Raw genomic sequence first — 23,835 nt, forward strand, 5'->3', positions numbered from 1 at the left:
ATATGTAAAGTCAAACCTCACTATATTAAAAAATAATGGATATATAAAAAAACATTCGACCATGGAGGCTGCGGTGATTACAGCACATTCATTCCTCAGGTGTGCCATCGATGTAATGCTACAGTCCCACTGCAGCAAAAGTTTGCTGTTTTCGTTTGTCTTTGCCGCAGAATGATTATGATCAAATCTAGCAGGTGCCGCAACCAACCGTCGTATATAATGAAAGTTCCCAACAAATGCCACTTCCGAGTGAAATCTAAGCCCAAACAAGTGTGCAGTTAGGCCATAACTTTCTGTCGATTCTCTGAGCAGCACACCTTTAGTGGCCAGTATATGGTGACCAGTAAGCCTGTTGGCTAGTGACAATTGAGGCCAAGGTCACATATGGCATAAATAATACACCAGCTTTATTAAAGAAGTTGCAGGGTCATTCTAATTCAATGCACTGTTCGGCTGTACCTTTAAAAAAAGACGTGAAGAGATCCTCCGATGAGTCTAGCAAACACCCCTGCTTCTATCGATAAGAGTACTTTGAGCACTTCCATGCTAAGCGAGATTGCCGTTGCAGAGCTGCATACAACCACATCTACAAGTTTTTGCGCAAAGCAGTGCATTTATTCGAAAGGTCTGAAATTCCGAAACTAGCTGCTGATTACAACAATCATAACGTCAGGAACTTTCATGACTGCAGAAGGTCAACGCTGCTATTGTGGCTGACTGGACTAGTTCCTAAACGTGGCATTTGTAGAAGAAATGAAACAACCGCACAATGAATACACAAGGATGAAGGAAAGGTGAGCTACCACTGCTGACTGCAAGTGATTATTTCTAAAAGGCAGACATATATACACACAGGTTGGAAAGGAATGCACTTGGAAAAACAGTAAATTTGTGTGTCTCAGCAGTACAAACGTACCTCCAAAAGACACGGGAAAAAGATGGAACAAAGAAATTCCCCATCAGGTAGAAGAAACACAGAGCCATTTTCTTTTTTTTTTATTTTGCCGCAAAAGCGATGTTTCACCAAGTAAACTTATCAGCCACGAATTTTGGCTGTATGTTCCTTCTATCTGGTAGAAGAAACACAGAGCCATTTTCTTTTTTTTTATTTTGCCGCAAAAGCGATGTTTCACCAAGTAAACTTATCAGCCACGAATTTTGGCTGTATGTTCCTTCTATCTGGTAGAAGAAACACAGAGCCATTTTCTTTTTTTTTATTTTGCCACAAAAGCGATGTTTCACCAAGTAAACTTATCAGCCACGAATTCTGGCTGCATGTTCCTTCTATCTGGTAGAAGAAACACAGAGCCATTTTCTTTTTTTTTATTTTGCCGCAAAAGCGATGTTTCACCAAGTAAACTTATCAGCCACGAATTTTGGCTGTATGTTCCTTCTATCTGGTAGATGAAACACAGAGCCATTTTCTTTTTTTTTTATTTTGCCGCAAAAGCGATGTTTCACCAAGTAAACTTATCAGCCACGAATTTTGGCTGTATGTTCCTTCTATCTGATGGGGAATCTCTGTGTTCATTTCTTGCGTGACGACCGCTTTCTTCCAGAAGATGACTCGATGCCGTTATAGCTCAGCTTTCTTTTAACTAAACACAGCCAATCAATTTAATTGCAGTCTCGATGCAACTGTGATGCCCAAAAGAGTGTACCTCATCAAACCCAATCTGAAATTAAAGTGTCAACATTTCATTTTTTTTTTTTCACTTCATAATTTCTTAATGGTGCTAGTTAATTTAAGCACTTGTGTTTCATAGTTTGCAAAGTAAAACAAGAGAATGGGGCGGCAATAGAAGAATGCTTTTGAGGAGGTGCAAGAAAAAAGAAAAAAAGTGGCAAGGCTAGTTGAATTAACTTGCTAGTGAAGTTTACACACTAGACTACATTAGTAAATTGCACTTCACTCATGCCGCTCCCATAAATTGAGCTACCAGCAACTGAAAGCAAGAATAGAACCCTGCATCTACTACCCTGCGACCATTTTGGCCTTTGAGGGTACACTCCCTCCAAGTTCATGCTGCAATGTACAGATGGGAGCAAGCTTGTCTCGAAGCATTCAAGTGGTCCTCTGTTGAGCAAACACAGTGAAATTTTAAGGCAGCTGCTGGGTTCTCACCATCTGTGTTTGCGCTGCCCTTAACAAAGCAGTTGCGTGCTATGGTTTGTTCCACAGCACACCACCCCAGTGCCCTACAGAATCCTGGTCATGGATAAATACGCAAGCAAGGAGGTTGCTTGCTGAACTGAACGTTTTTCACCATCACCGCCTGGAGCTTGCCAGTCGCATTTTTTGTCAAAAGACAATACAATTTATTGCATTTTTTTTGTTTGAAATAATCAATTATTTGATAAATAAAATATTGCCTGAAGTCCTCAAAACAGCAGCCAACAACCTGCAACTAATCGTGGCCAGCTAGAATTGAGATTTTGTTTTTTAATACTTGGCTAGAGTTAGCTGGGATGCCCTGTAGATGGGGAAAAACTGCGAACAATGGCTAAAAAGCGTGCTTCTCGCTCCAAATTCAGTCAATACTGAAGGTGTTGAATCAGCATCTAAAAGTCAGTTATCTAATGAATCTGACTGAGTGTCGCTCTCTTCTCTCTCATTTTCCTCTTGATCCGGCAGATCTGTGCCGAAATGTTCACGTCGTAATCAGTGCAGCTGCTGTCCACAGTATGCAGGCAAGGCGTGGGTGTGCCCTCTCTGCAGAAAGCAGCTCGCGGATGGCTGAACCTCCACACTCCAGAATAGACCTCCGCGACGAGTAAACAATGTGACCTCAAAGGCGCAAAACCTGGCAGGCAAAATCATTCAGTTCCCCTTCTGAACTGGTTTCGCATATGTCAAGGGTTCTCCTTCTGCCTTTATTCTCCCAATTACAGCCACCTCCACAGCTTCACAGCTAGCAGGACCTCCTGCACCATGCTGCCAAAAGTTGCGCTCCGAATGGGCGCAAAAATTCACAGGTATAAAAAATTGAAACATGCCAAAAACAAGATTTTGTGCATGAGTCCTTGCCCTAGGAGATCCATTTTCTTTTATCTGGGGGCTGAATGCTAGGGTCCCCAACACAATGGATTGCTTTTACTAAAGCAAGGCTAATATGGTAGTTGGTTTGCTTCATGTGTTTTCAACTCTGTCAAAAGATGATTCACACCTATCTCTGTCGCTAGTGGAAATCAGCCCTGCCGAGTACTGCCTGCAAAGAATCCTCACCCTACCACTGGAAAGGAATTTTCGCACAAAAGATTAGAGGGAGCATATATTTCCTCTCACAAGCTGTTAGCAGCACTGAGGAAAACAGGGGTGACCTGGCCCAATCAGGGCTGCACCAAATGGTGGCCCCAGAGGCAGGAAGCACTTAGAGGCGAAATTACCTATTATAGTGAGCCTGATTATGAATGTGCCAAAGTTCCCTGCTTTTCCTAGTGCTGCAAAAGTCCTGTGAGACAAAGTATAGGTAGCATAGGTGACCCAAACTGGAAAATGCTACAATGGTGCGCTACTGGAGAAAAGGTCCATTTTCTGGCCCCAACTTCAGTCCCCCAGGTTTGGCCTCATATCTGCTGAAATTTCTTGACTAGTTTTTTTACGCGAAAGTAGTAATACTACTTTTGTGCCACGGTGCAATTTACGTACCTGGACGTGGAATAGAACTTTCCTCCTTTTTGTGGTGCTTAGGTGCTGCCATCTATCGACAAAACAAGCTCAAATCTGAGTTGCCTTGGAGCTGGTGAGCCTTCTTAAAGTGCTCAACTGCTGTGCCCATGGAAATAAGATTGAATCCGGGCTGCGCTGGCTGCTCTTCGATGGAGGTGAAAAGCAAGGCACCTAATACAACCATAATTTGTCAGAATTTGGAATGCAGGAGCAAGGATTTTGTGTTACCCAGGAACGAATTAACTGAGAGAGGAACACTAACTCTATGAGAGATTTTTACTTTCCGTAATTTTGAGCACATGAACCAGGAATATTAATGAGGTTCTATTGTAGTTCATGAAAATTTCCAATATGTTTGCCTATTGGAAATAAAAAAAATGAGCTGAAGTCAACGTAGTGGTGTCTCTTACTTACATCTTTTCTGTGAGTTTGTTGCACTGTTGTTTAGCAACAAAAACGAAGAATATAAAATCTTACACTTTGTTCATTCTTTTTTTTTTTTTTCTGCGCAGCAAAACCACATGGCACGGCACGGAATGATGAACTGTTGATGCCCAGAAGTTATAATAAACACTGCCTACTCACATTGACCACATCACATAGCGATGATGGTCGGCTGTCTAAAGCAAGGTTGCTTGTCACTGAAGAGTCTAGGTCTGTCTCGTAGTAAGTCTTTTGGTGCCGCTTGCGTTCTGGAACACTAGCTGAAAATGGAAAACACACGACGCATGTAGCAACAGAAAGCAAATTATGGGCCTTTCTATTCACATTACACTGAATTCAGAGGTAAGCGTGCATAAGAGAGAGATCCCTCCTTATGAAGAGGAGCAATGAGAAATGAAGGTATACCACACCAAAATGACAGAACCAAGGAAATATGCAAAGGTCAAACAAAAATATGTGTATAATGTAGTATAAAAACAATAACAAATGTCATAGCAATCCATCTATACAGTGCGGGCATGCACCGAAAGAAATGGGTGAGGGGGACAGCGTGCAGAAGATGATGATGAAGATACAATTTTGCTGAAAGAGACATGTCGAGCTACTGCTACAACACTTTTTTTTTGTTCCGTGTGTTTACATTTAGTAGTGCTCATTTGAATTTACTGACGATTTTGGCATGCAGTTTGATTAATATTTGCATAACTAACACTTCTAAGATTTGGGTCACAAAATGAAAACAGAAAATTTTTTTCCATTTAGCAGGTGCATATGATATGGGCTGACGTTTTTAAAAACAACCCAGCCATAGTAATCACGCATGACGATCAAATGATATTATAGTGGATGCAGTTTCTAACAGTTTACAGATTGTTATATTAAACCCTGTGAGAGATACACCGGTGTGATCTGTGCAGGTGGATTTTACAGCAATACGGACATTATATATGTAATAGACTTCAATGGCAAAAAAATTAACTGAAATTAACTAATGAGCTCTTTTACTTTTGATTTTAAGGACCAACATTATACATTACTTAAAACCCAAGCGACTATGGCTGAATCTGGATGCCCGTTCGTCACTGCGGGCTGTACGAAAAGTTACTGCGGCGTTACTTCCGCCCTTACCTTGTTGTCTGCTGCTTCAGCAATGTAACATATGAAGTTGCATCAGCCTCGCCTCGTTCATCACACACAATAGCAAGAGCAGCGACATTGTGCATGCGGTGCGATTGAAGCCATACTACGAACGACCCCACCAACTGACTTTCAGGCTGCACTGTAGTCTATTCTGTGATATCAGACTCATGGTGTAACTCGAACGATTGTCTCCTAGCTCTTCTTTCTGACGGTAACATCGCATCGGGGCGATGCTCCAGAGGAGGGGGCAGTGACGTGTGCATTCGAGGTAAAAGAAGAAGGAGCACGATCATTAGAAGTGGAGGACGTTGAAGTGTCGGCCCATTCCCGTTGCCCGAGTTCCTAGTTCAGCTCTCTCGGTGCCCTCGCTCAGCAGTTGCAGTAATTCTTGAGTGTAACAACTGTTACATTATTAGGAATTGAAGGCCATCAACATATAAAAGTCCAGTTTCTTTATCAGAGATGGATTTTGTCAATGTCAAAAATACGTATTTTTTTTGGCATTAAAGATGGCTTTTTGCAATGTATATTTTTCAAATGGAATAGCTAGGCATACTAATGTCGCAGAAATCATGTTAACTGCTTCTACGGCAATGAATAGACATAGGGTTTCCGTATCTGCTATATTAGAAATGCAAGCGACACCATGTTTAAAAAAAATGTGCATTGCGGAAAGAAAATGCAAAATGGTTTGGTTGGTTTCCCTATGTCTGCCATGTTAACAACATTGCATACAAAAGACATGGTTACAAAAGACACTCAGTTACTAAGGGCAACTTCTGCAGGTCCCTAAAGTAACTTCTTCACTATTTGGAAGAGACAATTAACCCAGGTGGGCTCATGCAACGCAGCTGACTCATACGACTTGTATGCGTGGCAGTTTAGATTTCCTTATCTAAATGTTTTATATGTTTTATATCAGTGTCCTGTATTTTTGCAATATGTCAGGAAGCCTTCTCTTGACTCGGAAGTCAAAATGTCCCTGTTGTTTCAGTCACACAGGAATGCAATGACAGTGGCTGAAACAATGGGGACATTTGACTTCCCAGTCAAGAGAAGGCCCTCCTTCTTGGTTCCTAACACATTGCAAAAAAAGAAGACACTGATGTGGAACAAAATTTAGATAAGGGAATCTAAACTGCCACACAAACGAGTTGGTAAGAATTTTCGGTTACAAGAGACATCTTTTTCGGGTCCCTTGAGTGTCTTTTGTAGCGAAGTTCTGCTGTATTTCAAGTTATATTAGCCAAGGTCTGCACTGTGGATGGCTACAGCAATGGTGCGTAAATGAGCAACATACTGCTAACAAAAAAGTAAATTCTCAACATCAAAAGTGAACGGTTTTCTAATATGCAGGTAAATATGACACTTTAAGCCGATTTTGATTTGTTGGCTACCATTAAAGGCAAACGAAAATGACCAAACCTCTCAAATAAAGTTTCATTTCTGAGGGGAAGATTCGTACTTTAATCTGTGCAGTCCAAATTGCACAATAACAAAATTTTTGTGAAGGCAACAAATTTGATCATTTTCGGCGATTTCGTTACTGCACAGTTCAATTACTATAATATGCCAAAGTTTCTATGCATGTTTTTTTCTTTATAACAGTGAATAAGGCAGTACACATTGATCACCATTTGGTGTTTATCTACGACCACTAAATAATTTATCCCTCAATTTCTTCTGTCAAGCCATTTCGGTTTTAACTGCTGAATGAAGGCTACAGCATCTAAGATAAATATATAGGCCATGTAAGGCATAAATAAAAATAATAAGATAATCGCTTTTTTATCATTTAAATTCACAGCAGTGCTAAAGCCAGCCTACCTCAAGAATGGAATGACAAGAGAAAAAGCAATGATTTTACAGCAAGTTTTACAGCAAGTTCTTTAATTCTCACGTAACCTATATCTCAACTTCTGACATCACAGCCATCAATGTTCCAGCAGTTCAAACTGAACTGCAAGAGCATGCGAGAAGAAATTCAATATAAATGTTTTTGTGGTTATAGGCATTTGAGTGTGCCATAGTACTTGGTTGCTTTTCACACAGCCACGCATTCAGAAACATTCATTCCTTCGTGTGTGGCTACATACAGCTACCACTGCCACTACAGTCAAGCTTTTCTACGTCTGGACTCGACCAGTTCCCATTCACGGCCACAGTGACAGAACTACCAAGCATTTGGAAATGCAATGCAAATGGACAAAAAATGATGAAGCTGATATGAGAACATGTGGTATGAGAGGCTTCCATCTAACACATTCATTGCACCAGCTTCTAATAAAAAGTTTTTGGATATGTTCTGCTTCAAAGTTGCTGTAGCTGCATCTAAATATACCAGTAATAAGTGCCAGATGCAATCCATGTTAAAAGAAGAAAGCTATAGAAGACCTGCCCTGCTGTTAAACCAGGAATAGAGAGATTACACCTAAAACCTCCCGATTCCATGAGCAGCATTCAGCTCATTGAGCCATAATAGGTCCAGAATCCTGCAGTTCTGCCTGCAAAGCAGGTGGCAATTTTCAGGGAAGTATCCTGTCTGCCATGCTTACCAGTAGGGCTTGACTTTGATTCAGCTGGCTTAGCCTTCATTTCAGGCTCTTTATCGAGGTAGATGTTTGGCGAAGTGGACATCTTGCTCTTCCTCTGCAGCATGTCGTTTACGATTTTCTGCAGCCTTTTCAGCTCCACCTCCAGGTCATCCTTGAGTGGACTGCCACACTAAAAAGAAGAAAAAAAAAAATCATTTCATCGCTGCCTTGAGTTCCTGGTGCACCGACAGTCAGCACGAGTGAAGTGAATTGAAAGAGCTCCCTTCCTAGCTGACAGCTACTGATCTACCCATTCTGAGCACGCATGGTCAACGAAGCATGGCAGCTATTGCCATAGAAGAATATAAATGTAGGTAGTACGGGCATGGTTTATTCCCTTCAAGTCCCACTTATCATTGTGGTTCAAAACAAAACTCTTTCAGCCTAACTAGCATATCCATGCCTCAGGAAAGCCTGTTCACTCACTTTCTATGGAAAAACACAAAACTAGTTAATTTGTTTTGTTAAATGCCCAAACAAAATTTTTGACAAACCGTAAAAATAGCTTAAAGCCTTAATATAAGAACATGATTTATGAGGTCGACACCTTAGAGACTGTGGAAGCATTTTGTGTTTCAAGGACACACTTGATTCAAAAGGTCCAGAAAATTTTTAACTGCAGTCGTGGCAAAATCTCTGAAACGGTGGAAAGTGTGCTACCAAGCCAATTGTTTTGCCAGATATCCTTCGCTGCTGCACTCACTACATGGTAGCAAGAAGTTACCCTATTTGCATGGTAAATTCAAGGTAAAAAATGCTGAATTCCCATCCCTTCAGCACAGTTCAGGTGTCCACAGAGCAAGTGTGACAGATACTGTGCCTTTCCCTTCCTGTGAACCAATTATTATTATTATTTATTATTCTTCTCAAATGAAGAAATTATTATCTCGAACACCCATTCCAGAATAATAATAAAAAGAACAGTGAGTTCGCACATGAAGCGCTGCCATAAATGTAACGTCATTTTCTCCTCAACATATCAAGCCCTAGTAATAGTGGAACAATGAATTCTTAAAACTGCATATAACAGGCGCACTTCGTATGTTTTGCTTTGTGCAGCAGAATATTTCCACACGATTACCTTCACAACACTATGTGCACCTGTGAAGCAGAAACATGCAATTTCAGCACTTCAATTTTGTTTTATTGCCGACCAGCAACACCATGATTAGGGCAGCATGCAATGTGGAAAAGACAACTTCCTCGCTTACAAAATAGGTCCTTACAAAAGGGGTTTATAGTGTGCTAAGCTCATCACAGGATTAGTGCCCTGAAGCTGCATAAGTGCAATAAAGAACACAGTCATTGAAAAGCTACGAATTATTACTATCTAGGGCTCCATAATGTGCATCGACCCTAATTCAATTTTGGACACTGCACAAGTGTCAAACAAGCCAGAAAATTACACAATAGCAAAAAAGCCAGGAAAACCAACTCTTGTTAATGTTCATACAATTTTAAAGCCACAAAACTCTACCACAAAAAAAAATTTAAGAAAATGAAAAACATTTCCATTAGGCACGCTTAAGGCTGCTTACATGTGGCAAGGCAAAAGCATTACTTTTTGTGCGGATGCATTTCTTTCATTAAAGTTATTTTGGTGAGGTGGTTCGTCTACGTGGTTTATTGCACACTAGGATCAGCACACATTCGAAACAATGAGTTGCACTAGGATGGCGAAACAGAATTTCCTCGGAGCCCCAAGCACAGCTCTCTTCGCATGCTGAACTTCAGTTTTCCATTTGTGTACCTCACCCACGTCTGCGTACACGCACATTACAGCCTGTCATCTAGACAGAGTGCATGGCCTTGGGCGGCTCTTTCCAGAGGCGATGCCGTCTGATCCTCTTGTAGCGCATTTAGCCTCGATGCAATGCATGTGCCTTGCTCAACTGCATGCGTTACCAAGCTTCTCTCAGCTGCTGTATGTGCAGTGCACACCGACGATGTGCAGTGCCATCCTTTAGGAACCATCTTGGCCTTATCATAATGGTCGCCAACAAAATTTGATTTAATGATGTTTTAGTAAGGCTTCCGCCTAAAAAAATAAGAAGTCCTCGGACCCCTTGTCCTCCCCAGGTGGCTGAAGACACAATATCAACAACCATCATAAATAAAACCCCAAGTGCATTGTTTTCCGGCAACCCAGAGCACCAGCACAAGACTGCAAATTCCACGAGAGCTCTATATTACCAGTACAAACCTGGTTAATATTCTCAAAAGGGTGGCTTTTTGGGCTTGTTGGTGCGTGAACATAGCGAGACTGTAGCGCAAAGCAGACAGGACACACGAGAAGAACGAACAACACGAGAGCTAACTTCCAACAGTCTTTATTTCAGACATGCAGCACATTTATACGCCAAAGATAGGAAATCACTTGTGCTGACAGTATCACCGTCGGAGAAAAGAGAGTTCTTTATCGCATAAACTAATAGACGGAGTGCTAATACAAGTCTCTCCGCAAGCATTTTTCTTCTCAGCTTCAATTATCATTCGCGTGGTCATGTCATAATTTTTTGCTAGCACAACTGTTTGTTCCAAGTACGGTTTGCAAGTTTTCGATTCACAAGAAAGAATATGATCAACAAGAGTACTACCCTTCCCATTCTTGACGTTACGTGCGTGTTCCATTAATCGCTGATTTAGGCACCGTCCTGTCTGTCGACATGACCACGCGAATGATAATTGAAGCTGAGAAGATAAATGCTTGCGGAGAGACTTGTGTTAGCACTCCGTCTATTAGTTTATGCGATAAAGAACTCTCTTTTCTCCGGCGGTGATACTGTCAGCACAAGTGATTTCCTATCTTTGGCGTATAAATGTGCTGCATGTCTGAAATAAAGATTGTTGGAAGTTAGCGCTCGTGTTGTTCGTTCTTCTCGTGTGTCCTGTCTGCTTTGCGCTACAGTCTCGCTATGTTAATATTCTCGTTGGCCAGAGGGCGAACACAAAAATTTCCATTGGAAAACATGTGAGAAAATGGCCAATGAGAATTTTAACCCCAAGAATTACCAGCATCCTGCTAAAAGACTGCAATTCTCTTTTTGCAGAAGAAGCTTTCAGTTACTTTTGGGGATATCTGCTCAGGATGAAGAACAGTATAGCACCTGAAGCTCTTAACCATTAAAATGCCACACTAGGAAGCAGTGTCTCAAAGAAGTAAAATCCTACTGACATTTCCCATATGCTTTCTAAAATATCTGTGGATGAAGAAAAACCCAGCCACATTTACAATGACTACGTTTTTTTCGATGTTCCATTTTTGGGTCATGGGAGCTTCCCATACATTAACTGTTGCAGCTTAAAACACACACAGTAAAATGCTTATCCCAGTTAAAGCTATTTCTGGTGAAATATGGCACACACATGGAATACAACCGCCCATCTTTTTTTTTTTAATGCCGTTTGAATGATGCACCTGCTTCAGTCAATCAAAATTAATTACAAATTCCCATCACCTGTAGAATCAACCAAAAAAAAAAAAGTCAGCTTTCATATAAACTGGTATCAGTGGTGTCAATCTGCTGCATATCAGCAGAATGATAAAATCATTTTGTTCTGCCAGGCACAAATCAAACTTACAGAACTTTGGCTGCCATCTGTGTAAATGTTTTCTGTGACCAATATTGCTAAAGCCGTCAAAAAGACATCTTCAAATTCGTTTGTCTCCTAATCACTGCAGCGGAAAAGGTGAAACGAATGATCCGTGCATAAGCATCTGATGGCCCCACAGATCAATTACTTGAAGGCTGCTTGTTTTGAGGTCGCCAATGCTGCAGGTAATGTAGATTTCTAATTTTGATCAAATCAGGCAAGTACCTTCATCAAACATGATACTGAAAAAAGCAGATGGTCACAAGCCATCTGTGCACCAAATTTTTGCACAAATAAGCAAGTGGCAAGAGGTGCATTTCACAGTTCACACGTACCATTGCAACAGCCTTAATGGGACGCAAATGTTGCCTGAAATATACCAGCATTTATGGTCTGTGCAGTGCAGATTTCCACTAGATATCTCAGGACAAACTTATAGCTAGGTGCAATGCGTTCACAGTTTACAGAAAGCAAATTAGACAAAAGCACTATGCTTGAATGTTTTCTTTCACCATGTGGACTATTTGCATCCAGGGCTTCAGAAGCAGTGGCATCCAGGAGAGCATTTACGAAGCAATGTCTTTTACAGCACAGTTATAAGCATGTCTTGAGACGACCCCCGCATGGCTTCATTCTGTGGTCACGTGGCCACCTCTGCATGTTCCTTAAGCAAGCAGAGTACCTCTTGCTTTGTGTAACCTTTGCCGCCATCTGGGCAGACACGTGCTCTCTCAAATGCTGCACGGAAGATGAGAGCCTGAAGACATGCAGGGGGCCAAACATATGGGTTTGGAATGCTGCCAACATTGCTCAATAACACGCACAGATTTGTGTCCAAAGATTTCATTGATAGAATTGGAGAATATTGACACAAGCCAGCATAATGTGAAAGACTCAAAGGTAGAAGCTTTGCCCGTTTTCTATGTACCAAAAAACTAACACTGCATAAAACTTACTGTCACTGAAAACATATTGGCGTTAGTTTCTCAATCTCTTTGTCAATACCTTTCTTCAATTTTGTTCCTTCCAACATATTTTCTTCCCTGCAACAGATCTCCACAAACACTTGGCTTAGCCCAAAATATGTTGGCTTACCACTAATAATTCAAAATATTCAGTCATGTCAATAATAAATATTCTAGTTGCAATGTTTTCGAAAATCGTCATACAGTATTCAAATACAAAAATTTCTAAGACGGGTGTATTCTGAAGACTAGGTTTCTCATTTTCCAATTTTGGAACCCTGGAAGGAAACGATTAAGGAAGTGACGAACACATAGTGGCACCACACTTATGGCGGCTGGCAGCACAATGTCAACACAAGATAAGTCCACTCACTGAAGTGCTTTCAGTGAGCATTTTCTGGATGTGCAGTATTTCCTTCTCGATCAACTGCTGCTGCTTCTCCAGAGTCTCTGCTTCCAGGGTGTCGGCATAGGTGTCCTCATAGCGGTAATCCTCACCTTCATCTGTCTTCTTGGTCTGAGGGAAGGGGGGGGGGGGGGAAATAAAAAAGGCAATCAAAAGTGATGAAAGATTTGCTGAATTTACTTGTAGGCTTACAAGCAATGACTGACCATGCAACAAATCCCTTGCTGGCCCATAAGCTCATCAAAAACAGTGCCAACGTCAGAGGACCAACTAAAACAAGAAGAGCAATTTCAGTCATTCTCAAACCTGTTTGTTCATTCCAGCGACGTTGTACAGGCTACCAAGCTTGACCATGTTCTCAACTAGGCTGATCAGTGGCTGCGTCAGGTCGAGGTTCCTCGTCAGCTCATTCAGGCTCCGCTGAAGACCTACCAGCCGCTGAACATCTGCAGCGCTGCTCTGGGTACCACTGAAGAAGTTTAAGGATGTAATGGCAGCAGCTGTTGTGCACTTTTAAATGACACATCATTCTATAGAGCAGGCACATTAATATCAACATTAGGCAAGCAATGATGTCCTATGTGGACAACAATGGTGGCAAACTTCCACCGTAGTAAACTTTAAAAATATAAGAAAGCACGCTCAAGTCACATGGCAACAGCAAACAAATGCGAGGTAAATGATGGCAGTGGACTGGAAACTCGTGTGGAACTTTTTGAATAACCATCACAAACATGAGTGTAAGATATGTGAACACTTATTGTGCGAAATAAAGCAACTGCCTATGACAGGAATCAGCCAAGCAAATGACATAAAAAGTGCACTAATGGCAATAATAAAATTGTTATGCAAGGCACACATGTGAGAATGGCACAAGCACTCTGTTGCATGCCACTGCCCAGTTCATCTATCGCAAGCATTGCAAATAACATTGAGCAGTGGTGCATTCAGGATGGAGAGGTACACCACCGGACAATACCCTGGTTTTCTTTTGGCTTAGATCAAAGGAATAGCACATTAAAAGCTAGTGATCCAGAACACCACAACCAGGTGAACTTAAAGGCATAATTGATAGAAAAGCATTTAGGACTGCTTAAAAAGTAGCTTTATCAAGAGCAATAAGAAAATTATCAGTAGTAGCCATGACAGAAAGTTAACTCTTTTCAGGGACATTTTAAATTCTCATTTACATCATCTAAGACCAAATGTACAGCAGCGGCAGCATAAACTTTTGCTCCAGTACCGACAACAGTGTGTGCATAATTAATGTTTTTCACACAAAAGAAGTTCGTAAACAACCAAACCTGTGCCACTTCCAAATAACTACTATCTTATGCAAACAAAAAACAAACTGCAAGAACTATTTCTTTTTCTCAATCAATGCCATTTCTTGGTAAAAAACAAAAGAAAAGAAAGTGCTGCACAGTGAACTGCCCAGACACCAACCTCTGGACAAGGCTCTGCTTCAGCTCATGCATCTCTTCCTTGCACTGAAGTTGGCATGACAGCAAATTGCTCTGACTTCTTCTCAACTGAATCAGCAACAGAACCAGCTCTTCGTGCTGTACATACAACAAAAGAAAACATTAGAAAAGCGAGGGGAAAAAAAATGCAGCCAGAAACTGACAATGCGAGCACAATGCAAGAAATAAGAAGTTACACGAGTTGGAAATGACCCCCTTGGTAACCAGCAAACACCGAACAGAATCACAATGCCTCCTAGAATCCATACACATGTATCTCAGCCTGCCAAAGCTAGATACACAAACAAAAGCACTCAAAACAACACTGAGGAGAATCGAAGTTGGCCCGTGTCAATAGATAACTCTATTCTAATAAAGAAGGAACAACTTTCACAGAAATCTGAGCTTGTACACATAACCTCATTAAGACCAAGACCCAGGCATTACTGCCACTGGCTGTTTTGACAAACAAAGGTAATGATACTGAGGCTAACCATGAATGTAAACGGTTCTCGCAAAGCTGGGTGACACTATCACTCACTTTTAAACGTATAGATAGAGTACTTTTAGGACATTAGGCCAACAAGTTTGAATTTAATGGTGGGAACAAAAAAAAAAATGCTTCACATTTAACCCCATTTTTCCCGTTAATCAATGCATCTTTATCTGTAGAATGAACATCAATATAGGTACAGATCGCCAAGCAGTCAATATTCACTAAAAACAAGAGTTTTATAATACTACTCTCTATTTCCCTTCAAGAGGCACAGGATCATCAAAATTGAAATGAGTGGTAATATTAAATGAGCATAAAAATGACAAGTGTACTTATCTGTAGTATTTAGAGCATAACAGCCTTAGCAGCTTACGCAACCTAACCTATCACGTCATTATCATAGAGAGACAACGAATTAGCACCAGGTGTTCTCCTTGCTACTAATTGATTCTCTTATATTTTTTTCATCTTTTCCTATTTTCTTATATATTCTGTCATGCATTTCTTTGTACATTATAGGTTCTTTGCTCAACCTTGCTGAGCAAACAAGCTGCTGACCCGCTATGCTATGCTCTTTGACGAGTCATTCTTAGTCACTTTCAATTTTGCTGAGCAATTCTTAGCCATTATTGTTAGTCATTTTCAATAGTATTACAAAGCTTTTGTATGGTTTCTTTCTGTGGAAGCCACCTGACAGCTTTGCCCTCCTCTCTCATAAGAGATAAATTTCCCTCCTTCCCCTCTGCCACTTGGCAACTGTGGTTGGTGGCAAGTCACAGTATGACATGTGTCAATATGTTTTTTCTTCCAATGGGGCTACTGACACTAGTGAATTAAAAACACCATAAACTGGTCACAACACACAGCCCCAAAAATGACCTCCTAATACTTACACTCTTCCCAAGTAGGTCACCCGCTGAAATGCTATGGCTGAGGCTGATCGCACTGGACGTTGGCTCAGTGGCGCCTCTCGCAGGCGACTGCAAGACGAAGGCAAATAAAGAAAAATAAAGTGCTCAGTGTCACTGTATTAGGAGCAGGAGGAAAACCCCCGCTGAAGGACACCTTTGGGACCACTCACATTTTTTGACTGAATCTCAGTTCCACGGGCATACAAGTTGTCAATACTGTGCCTGTAGAGATCACCTTGAGTGCCCGACTTCTGGAAGTCATTTGACCAGCAGCGTTTACCTGTGGTAAAAAAACAAACAAAAAAACAGATGAAACTGCATCAACAAGGCAAAGAATGAAGGCTGTTGTTTGCTTGTAGCAAACAAAAAGGAAAACAGTGGAACAAAGCAGCAGGCTGGGAAGCAGTGCTCAACATGCACTAGAAACACAAATGAAGCCATGCAGAGGGTACTTGTGGAGCAAGGAAGTAATAATAAATGCTGGGTAAGCGCACCTACAAAATGAACAATGAACTAGGCATGAGGACAAAATGCAATTACCTGGGTCAACTCGGGTGCTGCTATGAGTGGAACAGAAGGAGGCATCCTCCTGGCGCTCAGGTGAGGAAAGCTTGAGCGATGATAAGCTGGCGCTCAATGGACCCACCTGTTGTGCAAAGTCACTGACACAACCTGCAGTCTTAATCTGCTTCTGGGGTGGAAGCTGCTGCCCAGGTGTTGACTTCCCGAGCAGCCTCATCGGATCATTGAGCATGCTGGCAGCCACAAACTCCCGGCACAGATCTTCACCATCGTATATACTGTGTTTCGCTGGTGACACTTGAGGGCTAGCTCCGCTGAGAGGCTTCGGAGGCGATGCCTGTGTACGAGCGCTCCCAAACCCAACATTTTCGTAGTAAGGTTCATCCTGACAGTCCATTGTTATCACGGGGGTCTTGCTGCGAGTCACATGATGCTCTGCTACTGCTGGTGAGCTGTCTATGATGTCCTCCAGCGAGCGGGACAGACGCCTCGGCAGCATTCTCCCTGGGCTCCATGACCTGCTGCTGCTTTCTTCGGAGTCATGCCTGTCAGGGGCAACCGCGTGTTCTTCGGCCATGGCTTGGCTTTTCTCCAAAGCCTGTTGTTTGCTGCGCATGTGACTGAGAACCGAACGTGACATGTGCGATGTCTTCTCAAGTGTGTGACCAGCGACATACTTGTTGCGCTCAGCGTCGGAGAACTTGCGGGTGTTGGCTGGGTGGAGCAGACCGCGCAGTGTGTTCTCCAGATCAGCTGTGGACTGTGGTTCGCTAAGGGTGCGAGTGTGACTTATACCGCCCATTCCTGCAGGGGTGGAAATCTTGTTGACCTTGCGACCGACATGGTCCTTGGAATGAGAAGACAGCGGCATCACATCACGAGTGTTGTTGAGCATGTTAGGTGCTGCACGTGACTGCTGACTAGCTGGCCGCACTGGTGGACTCCCAACAGCCCCAAGTTTGTCACCAAAGATGTCAGAGTAGTAGTATGGTGCGCTGTTGTTGCTACTGTTCAGAGCCTTATTAGAGTTGGACTCTGAGACCACACACCGGACTTCTGATGGCAGGACGTCAGGGGCAGTAGACAGGAGAGGAGAGGAAATTTGGCTGAAGTTTCCCTGTGTCGACAGACCGCGATGCGACGTGTCTGCATCGTTTGTTTTCAGCGTAGAGCTTGTGAAGCTTGAACCAGCCTCACTAGAGCTAGTTTCACCCTCGAGACTCTTCAGCAAGCCGATACTGGTGGGTCTACTTTCGGTCTGGTAAGAAGGAACTTTGGCAAACGTGTCGGAGCTTATCTTGGAGGTTGCCAATGTGGTCGTTGTCGCAAATGAGACAAATTTCGTTGACTGGCTAATAACACGCTTTTCAGACTCTTTTGAAGTGTCTGCACTTTGCACTGATGACGCTGTATCCTCTGCCTTTCTGTCTTTTCTAAATGAGTATTTTGTGGAATGAGAAGCGTAAACGGGCAAGTAGGGCTGTGTTGGTGACCTAAGAGGCAGGGCAGACATGTGATCATTAAGGATTTCCTTTTGATAGCTAGGAAGAGAAGATGTGGCAGTGTCAAAGTCAGCCCTACTGGCCTCGTCATCTGCATCCGAAGCTCCCGAGTCCTTGACTTCTTCGTGGTGCAACAAGTCTGGAATGGCTTTCATCACCAACTGCTTGCTTCCATCTTTCGAATACAGTTCATGGCTCTTCACCTTATCAGGAGGTGGCTTGCTATCGGGCTGTGAAGGCATCAGCCGATACGGTTCTTCATAAACAGGCGGGCTTTCCCCTTTCGGTTGGGCGGTGTTCCCTGAACTGGCATATGGCAGCGTGTGCGAATCTTCAGCAGTCTGCTGCTGGACTTGCTCATAAATGTTTTCCGTAGAACCATCACTGCTTGACCTTGAACTCTCAGCTTTCAGAATTTGACAGGCCAATGATGACTTTCCATATGACTCGTGCGCATAACTGGTGATGGGCAGCATTGGCTCATTGTAGACGGGTTCCTCAAGCGAATCAACATTCATGGACACATAATCTGCCTCACTAGTCAGCCAGCCCATGGGAAGATAGTGAGCTTCGGGGGGCTTGGTTTGCAATGTGCTGGATGGAGGGGACTGCTGTGGGCAGTGCCTGAGGACAGGCATGGTGTCAGACTTCGGCGCTGACTCTTGGCGAAGCTTCTCAGCATACGCTGACTGGGTGCTTTCCTTGCTCAGCTCGGCACTTCTGTGAAGGCTCGCCAAAATTGACGTGCTGCCGTACTTTGTGAGCGAATCGATTTTGGCTGCATCAGCGGCACTAGTCCTGAATTCGACGTCGCGCTGGCTTTCTATACTGCAAGCTGGTAGTGCGGTTTTCTCACCAAATCGCCTGTTGTCTTGGCTTTCCCAGTCCTCTTGACTATTTTCGGCAAGCTTGGGGCTTTTATCGAGGTCCTTAGGCTCAAAACACTTTATTCTGTCCTGTACTATATTCGTGGGTGGTGCTTCCTTTTTCTTTTGGTAGGCAGTACGCATTTCCTCAAAGCTGGAGCTTCCAACTGGCATCTTAACTTCAGTAGCTTCAGAAAACAAGTCAGCGTCAGCGCCGAGGTCGTTCGGTGCTGACTGTGCGGGATTCTTAGAAGGGGGTTGACGATCCCTCACATATGTTCGATTCGGCCGCAGGGTACCTTGAAAAAGCTCGGGGCTCTGATCCCCTGGTGTCTGGCATTCGCAGGATGCTTCAAACACAGAGTTGTTGCTCGTTGACTGGAAAGAGAGATCAAGGTTATCAGGAAGAGGCAAGCCAACATCCTTGTCAAGTTGCCACTGAGGACTTTTCGGTGTCACCGAGCTTCTGCGGTAGCGACTGTCAAATGTCTCGGTTTCTACTGCACCACTGCCACCGCTACTCTCCAAGTCAGAGACAGAACCCAGAAGTGTCTTTGAAGCGGGCTGCTTTGGATAGAACATCTGCGACGCTTTGTAGTAGTCTTCCTTTCTGATGTAAAATGCCTCCTCTTCATCAGCCCCCTTCTTAGCATTAGCAGGATGCTGTGGTCGTCGGAGAGGAGAGCCAGGGCTGTCTTTGTGACGCCACATATCAGCATTGCCATAGAGCTTTTCCTGGGGCATGCTGGGTTGTGAACTACCCCAATCAGACCTTGAAAGACTGCTGTCGTGATCCAGGGTTGAGCGCTCATCAGAAGACAACCGTGCACTGTGACGTCCAAGGGTACCTCTTAAGTCCTGGGCACTGCCATCTTGGGAGGCCATGAACGGCTTACTGCGTGGCATGTTCTTTTCCTCAAGAAACAGCGAGTCGTTCTGCTGCCTTAGCTGTGAGGAAGAATTTGGCGAAGAATAACTGACCTGCCCAGGTTCCTCATTCAGCTGCGGAGTTCTTTCTGTGCCACTGTGACTGCTTGCTGCTGCACTCTGGTTGCCTCGCTGCACCAGGATATTTGTTGGGCTCAGCTGCCTATCAGAATGGGTGTATGTGGTGTCATAGAAAACGGGGTGGCTGTTTTCAGAGTAAGCCCTGCTCTGATCTTCGTTGGAATATGTTTTCTCAAAAGGACTAAAAGCTCGCAGCTGGCTTGTGTTGTGAGGATCGCGATGGTGACTGTATGACGGCGGGGTTTCGCTGTGAATTTCTGCTGGCCCCTGCTCCTGTCTGGACGAGGGCTGGTTCCAGTTATTGCCTGTTTGTTCACGTTGCAAAGGTGGCTGCCTCTTGTCAATGCTTGGCTGACTCAAACAAGAGCGCAAAGGTCTCTGGCCTTGTACAGTTGAAGGTGCAAAGGTTTTTTGCTGAGTTTCACAGAAGAACTCGGGATCACAACGAAGGTTTCGCAAATTTACGTAGTCCGGGCTGTCACTGTATCTCACTGGTGAGGCCTTTGTGTGCTCTTTTCATTTTTGAACAGTATTAGTAGAAGGAAACAGGGTAGGGGGAGAAGGAAAACACAAACAAAGCATAAAATGGGTTCAGCAGAAGAAAACTTAACCATGCAGCATGACCAACAACAACAACAATACTATATATATGGGTGCTCTAGTACAAAAAGTTATCAACACAAAGCAGACAACATGCCATGCCAAAATGGCAGGATTTCACAAAAAATGACTTGATCATTCCTAGACTCTGCACAATTGAAGATATGGCCATGCTGACAGGTATAAGTAACCACCAACATGCATTTTTTTTAATGCCATCAACAAACCAAAAAAGCACCAAAACTCAATTTCCTTTCATTGCAACAGAGACAGCATTTGCGAGTGTGCTGTTTCAAACAAAGCCTTACATATAATTAAATGCATTCACCTCTACATTTTGATTCATCTTTAACCTTTTAACATACCTAAAATGATGGCGACCTTGCTTAAAATTTGTGCCATTGAGAAATATGCAGAAAAATCATACCTGGGGTTATATAGATATGTGCACCTGTGGTAAACCTGTCATGCAGAGTGACAGATGGGGAAGTAAATGGAGCACGCATTCTAACATTGCCTGATTGATATTGGCAGCTGTAGCTGTGGCCACTAGTGTGCCATCTTATGGGCACGTCCTGTACATCTAATAGGGAAGGCATGAATGGTTGCACTGATTGAGATGAGCCTAATATTGCAAGTTTTCCAGGTGCATGTCTCGTAAAGAACCATAATGTTTTGTAACCTTTACTTTCTGATTACCACCAATTACCAATTTAGTACCACAAGTGCTAGTACTAAATTTCTGCACCAAGACAGTGTTGTTAACAGTCACAGACTTAATGCAACACAGTACAGTCCCTAACATTGCTTGTAACACTCAAAACAAGTGATAAGAGAGCTCAACAAAACGGAGAACAAACTGGTTACACGGCAAGCCTGTGTCACATATCAGAACCTAACTGTGCCAAAGCTGATAAGCATTATTGATGGCTGTCAAACCAAAAGCTGGCCACCATTAAATACACCAATGCACATTTTAAATTACTTATCAATTACTAGCATGACTCAAATGAAAAAGAAAAAAAAAATGGAACAGACAGGCAGTACAGTGCAGTGCACCTCAGATGGATGTAAATATCACACCTGCTTCATGCCTGAACAGAACTGAAATACAGATCTACAAGGCAGAACCACAAATGATCTCTAGTGAAGCATCCGGCCTATATGTTTTCCTACTTAATGAGATACTTTCAGCAAGTCTAACCTTAAGCCATACTGAAATGGACGCTGCATCGGGAAAGCTAACTAACAGCGAGGGAATGTCAAAAGCTATTTTGAATTTCAGCCTCACTCAAAACCTGCACCACGGCAGCTAGATATCACTGATTTGTCAGTTACAAATGAGCCAGTATGACGTAGTCCACACCATTCGATGTAAATCTGGCAGCGAAATGATGCACCTGATTCAAGGCTGACTACACACACTAGAGAAAGGAGCTGTGATCATTAGGCTGCCACTCAGTCAGCCGAGCACAATCATTGATCTCACTCCCACCTTAGATTATCTTCGAGCAACTAAAACAGTGATATGTCTTACTACTAGAGCCTATTAGTTGAGCAAATTCTGTCCTCTGACATTACCAAAATGTTCATGTCAACGTTCCTAATCGTTCAATTTGTGCGAAAAAGAAGGCCCAATGAGAGGCACAACCTTAGATTATAAGACTGCTCTTCAACATTGGCCACTGACAATGCCACCTTCGGCTAACTCCACATTCTAGTGCTCTTGTGCATAGAAGCTGCAGCACTCTACTGAGCTAAATAAATGGATAAAAGAATACACCAACATGTAGCTGCAGCACAACTTCTGCCAAGTAGCCGGGCGCCTCAGTGCATGTGTGCTGCATGCTCAACTGTGGTGGTGACAACTATACCACCATGTTCTTCGGATGCACTTTAATGTCAATGATGCAACTTTACCCGTTTAACTTAAGGATTTTTGGGCAGAGATGTACCATACAGTACTACTGTCAAGCTTGGACGCCCTAGTTCAGGAAAACTTCGTCTACACTATAGCCCTAATGAAGTAGATGGACACCAAAATGGCATCTTTTACAAAGGGTGCAAGCAGAGCACAACAGCGAGGCGCTAAACAAAAGCAAATCTAAGCTGGGCTGTGCAGAGTAAAAGAGACTTTCTAATGAAATCAGCAAAAGGGGTTTCTAGATGGAGTTGAAGAGAACTAAAAAATAGGGGTGTGCAAATATTAAAAGCTTCAAATAGAAATCAAATAATAATATGAAATAGAAAGCAGCAAAAAAAAAAAAAAAAGCTTTATCAGTGGAAAAAAAAATAAAAAAAAAAATAGCAAACACTGTTTTGCCATGTTTATTTCAGAATTCACATGGCATTTAAAAATAAAATTAAACTAGAATTGCTCACAAGTGTACACCCTACTGAAAAATCCAGTATAAATTTATCATACAGGATTTTGTACAACAATTTTTTGCACATAAAGGATCTGCGTGAAATCGGATGAAGCTGAGCTATCATATCACTGCTGAATACAGTAAATTCTTCTTAATTTAGCCTTCACGGTACTAGGAAAATGTCAGAATTAAATGTAAGCTCGAATGGGTCTGCAAAAAGCGCCAAAAACCATTTGCGTCAAAGTAATTTTATCTGAAGAATATCTGGCAATAGATGTCTGCACTAGAACAACTTTTTTTTCTGGTTTCGTCAAGCACTTTGCTCTGCGCACACTGTTGGGAAGGTTCCTCTTTCCAAAAGCAAAGGTCCCTCTTCACAAAACAGACCCTTTGCGTTTTGAGATGCTTCACTGTACAGCCCAGGCGGTCAAGCATTGCGGAAGTCAATGCTGTCAATCCTTCGCGACAAAGTAAATCTAAATTTCAAACATGAAACTTTCGCACCCAACATTTTGCTATATTATAACTAACTGCAAATTATGTATTTAGCACACTAATAAGAATGCCTTTCATAAAATGTTTCCAAGAACAAGCAAGCAAACTCACGAATGAGGTCTGGTCCTGGAGATGTGAATGTATCCTGTGCCCTTCCTACAGGTGTACCACGTGGTGGGTCTGCAGTGAAGAAGTGACTTCTCGGCGAGCCATCCATTGGCCGAGAACCATCAGAAGCTCGCCTTCGATACTCCTCAGGCAGCGGGGGACGTTCGGGGGGCAGTGAGGAAGAGGACAAGTTTGAAGGGGCAGGTGTCTTGCGAAGCACGGCTGATTGCAGCTCGTGAGGAGAAGGCACCGCGTGATGATGCTGCTGCTGCTGGCCTGGCTTCTTGCACAGGGGAGACTGGAGCATGCGCTGCTTCCACTCAAGAAGCCTCTTCATAGACTGTTCCTTCTATGCCAATCAGGGAAGCAAACAAAAAAAGAAAGAAAAAAAAGAACCATATCATCATCAACACCAGCATAACTACATCCATTGCACCAGCAAAGGTTTCTCCCTTATTCACCCGTCTTGTGATGACCACGTCACTCCCAGAGATTTTTTTTCACCAGCCCACCTAACTCTTTGCCACCTCTAGCTAAGATTGCCTTCTGACGAAATATATCCTCCAATACTGAGAGTGATCATTGGTTATATGCTCCTTGCATCGCATGCCTTGCTTATGTCCGATGCTTCTAGTCAATTTAAGGTAAGACATCATGAACTCATGTCAGTTCCCTGGCCCAC

At 42.8% G+C, this 23,835-nt stretch overlaps 1 protein-coding gene across 3 annotated transcripts in view; it reads right to left on the reverse strand.

The window, feature by feature from the left end:
• Positions 1 to 23,835, reverse strand: part of LOC146190335 (uncharacterized) — a 61,558-nt gene that overhangs the window by 23,946 nt on the left and 13,777 nt on the right. Inside the window, exons 8-16 of one of the 3 annotated variants that reach the window (XM_084600803.1) lie at positions 23,157 to 23,499; positions 16,224 to 20,093; positions 15,854 to 15,963; positions 15,666 to 15,752; positions 14,260 to 14,375; positions 13,120 to 13,282; positions 12,781 to 12,924; positions 7,810 to 7,978; positions 4,256 to 4,374 (exon numbers count right to left, since the gene is read on the reverse strand). In XM_084600803.1, coding sequence (XP_084456929.1) covers positions 4,256 to 4,374; positions 7,810 to 7,978; positions 12,781 to 12,924; positions 13,120 to 13,282; positions 14,260 to 14,375; positions 15,666 to 15,752; positions 15,854 to 15,963; positions 16,224 to 20,093; positions 23,157 to 23,499 — 5,121 coding nt within the window. Of the gene's footprint in view, positions 1 to 4,255; positions 4,375 to 7,809; positions 7,979 to 12,780; positions 12,925 to 13,119; positions 13,283 to 14,259; positions 14,376 to 15,665; positions 15,753 to 15,853; positions 15,964 to 16,223; positions 20,094 to 23,156; positions 23,503 to 23,835 lie in introns of all 3 variants that reach the window. The other 2 variants (XM_084600802.1, XM_084600804.1) reach the window with 2 other exon arrangements.

This window comes from Amblyomma maculatum, chromosome 4 (assembly GCF_055883805.1).
Source record: "Amblyomma maculatum isolate TAMU_Amacu chromosome 4, ASM5588380v1, whole genome shotgun sequence".
In the NCBI taxonomy this organism is placed as follows: domain Eukaryota; kingdom Metazoa; phylum Arthropoda; class Arachnida; order Ixodida; family Ixodidae; genus Amblyomma; species Amblyomma maculatum.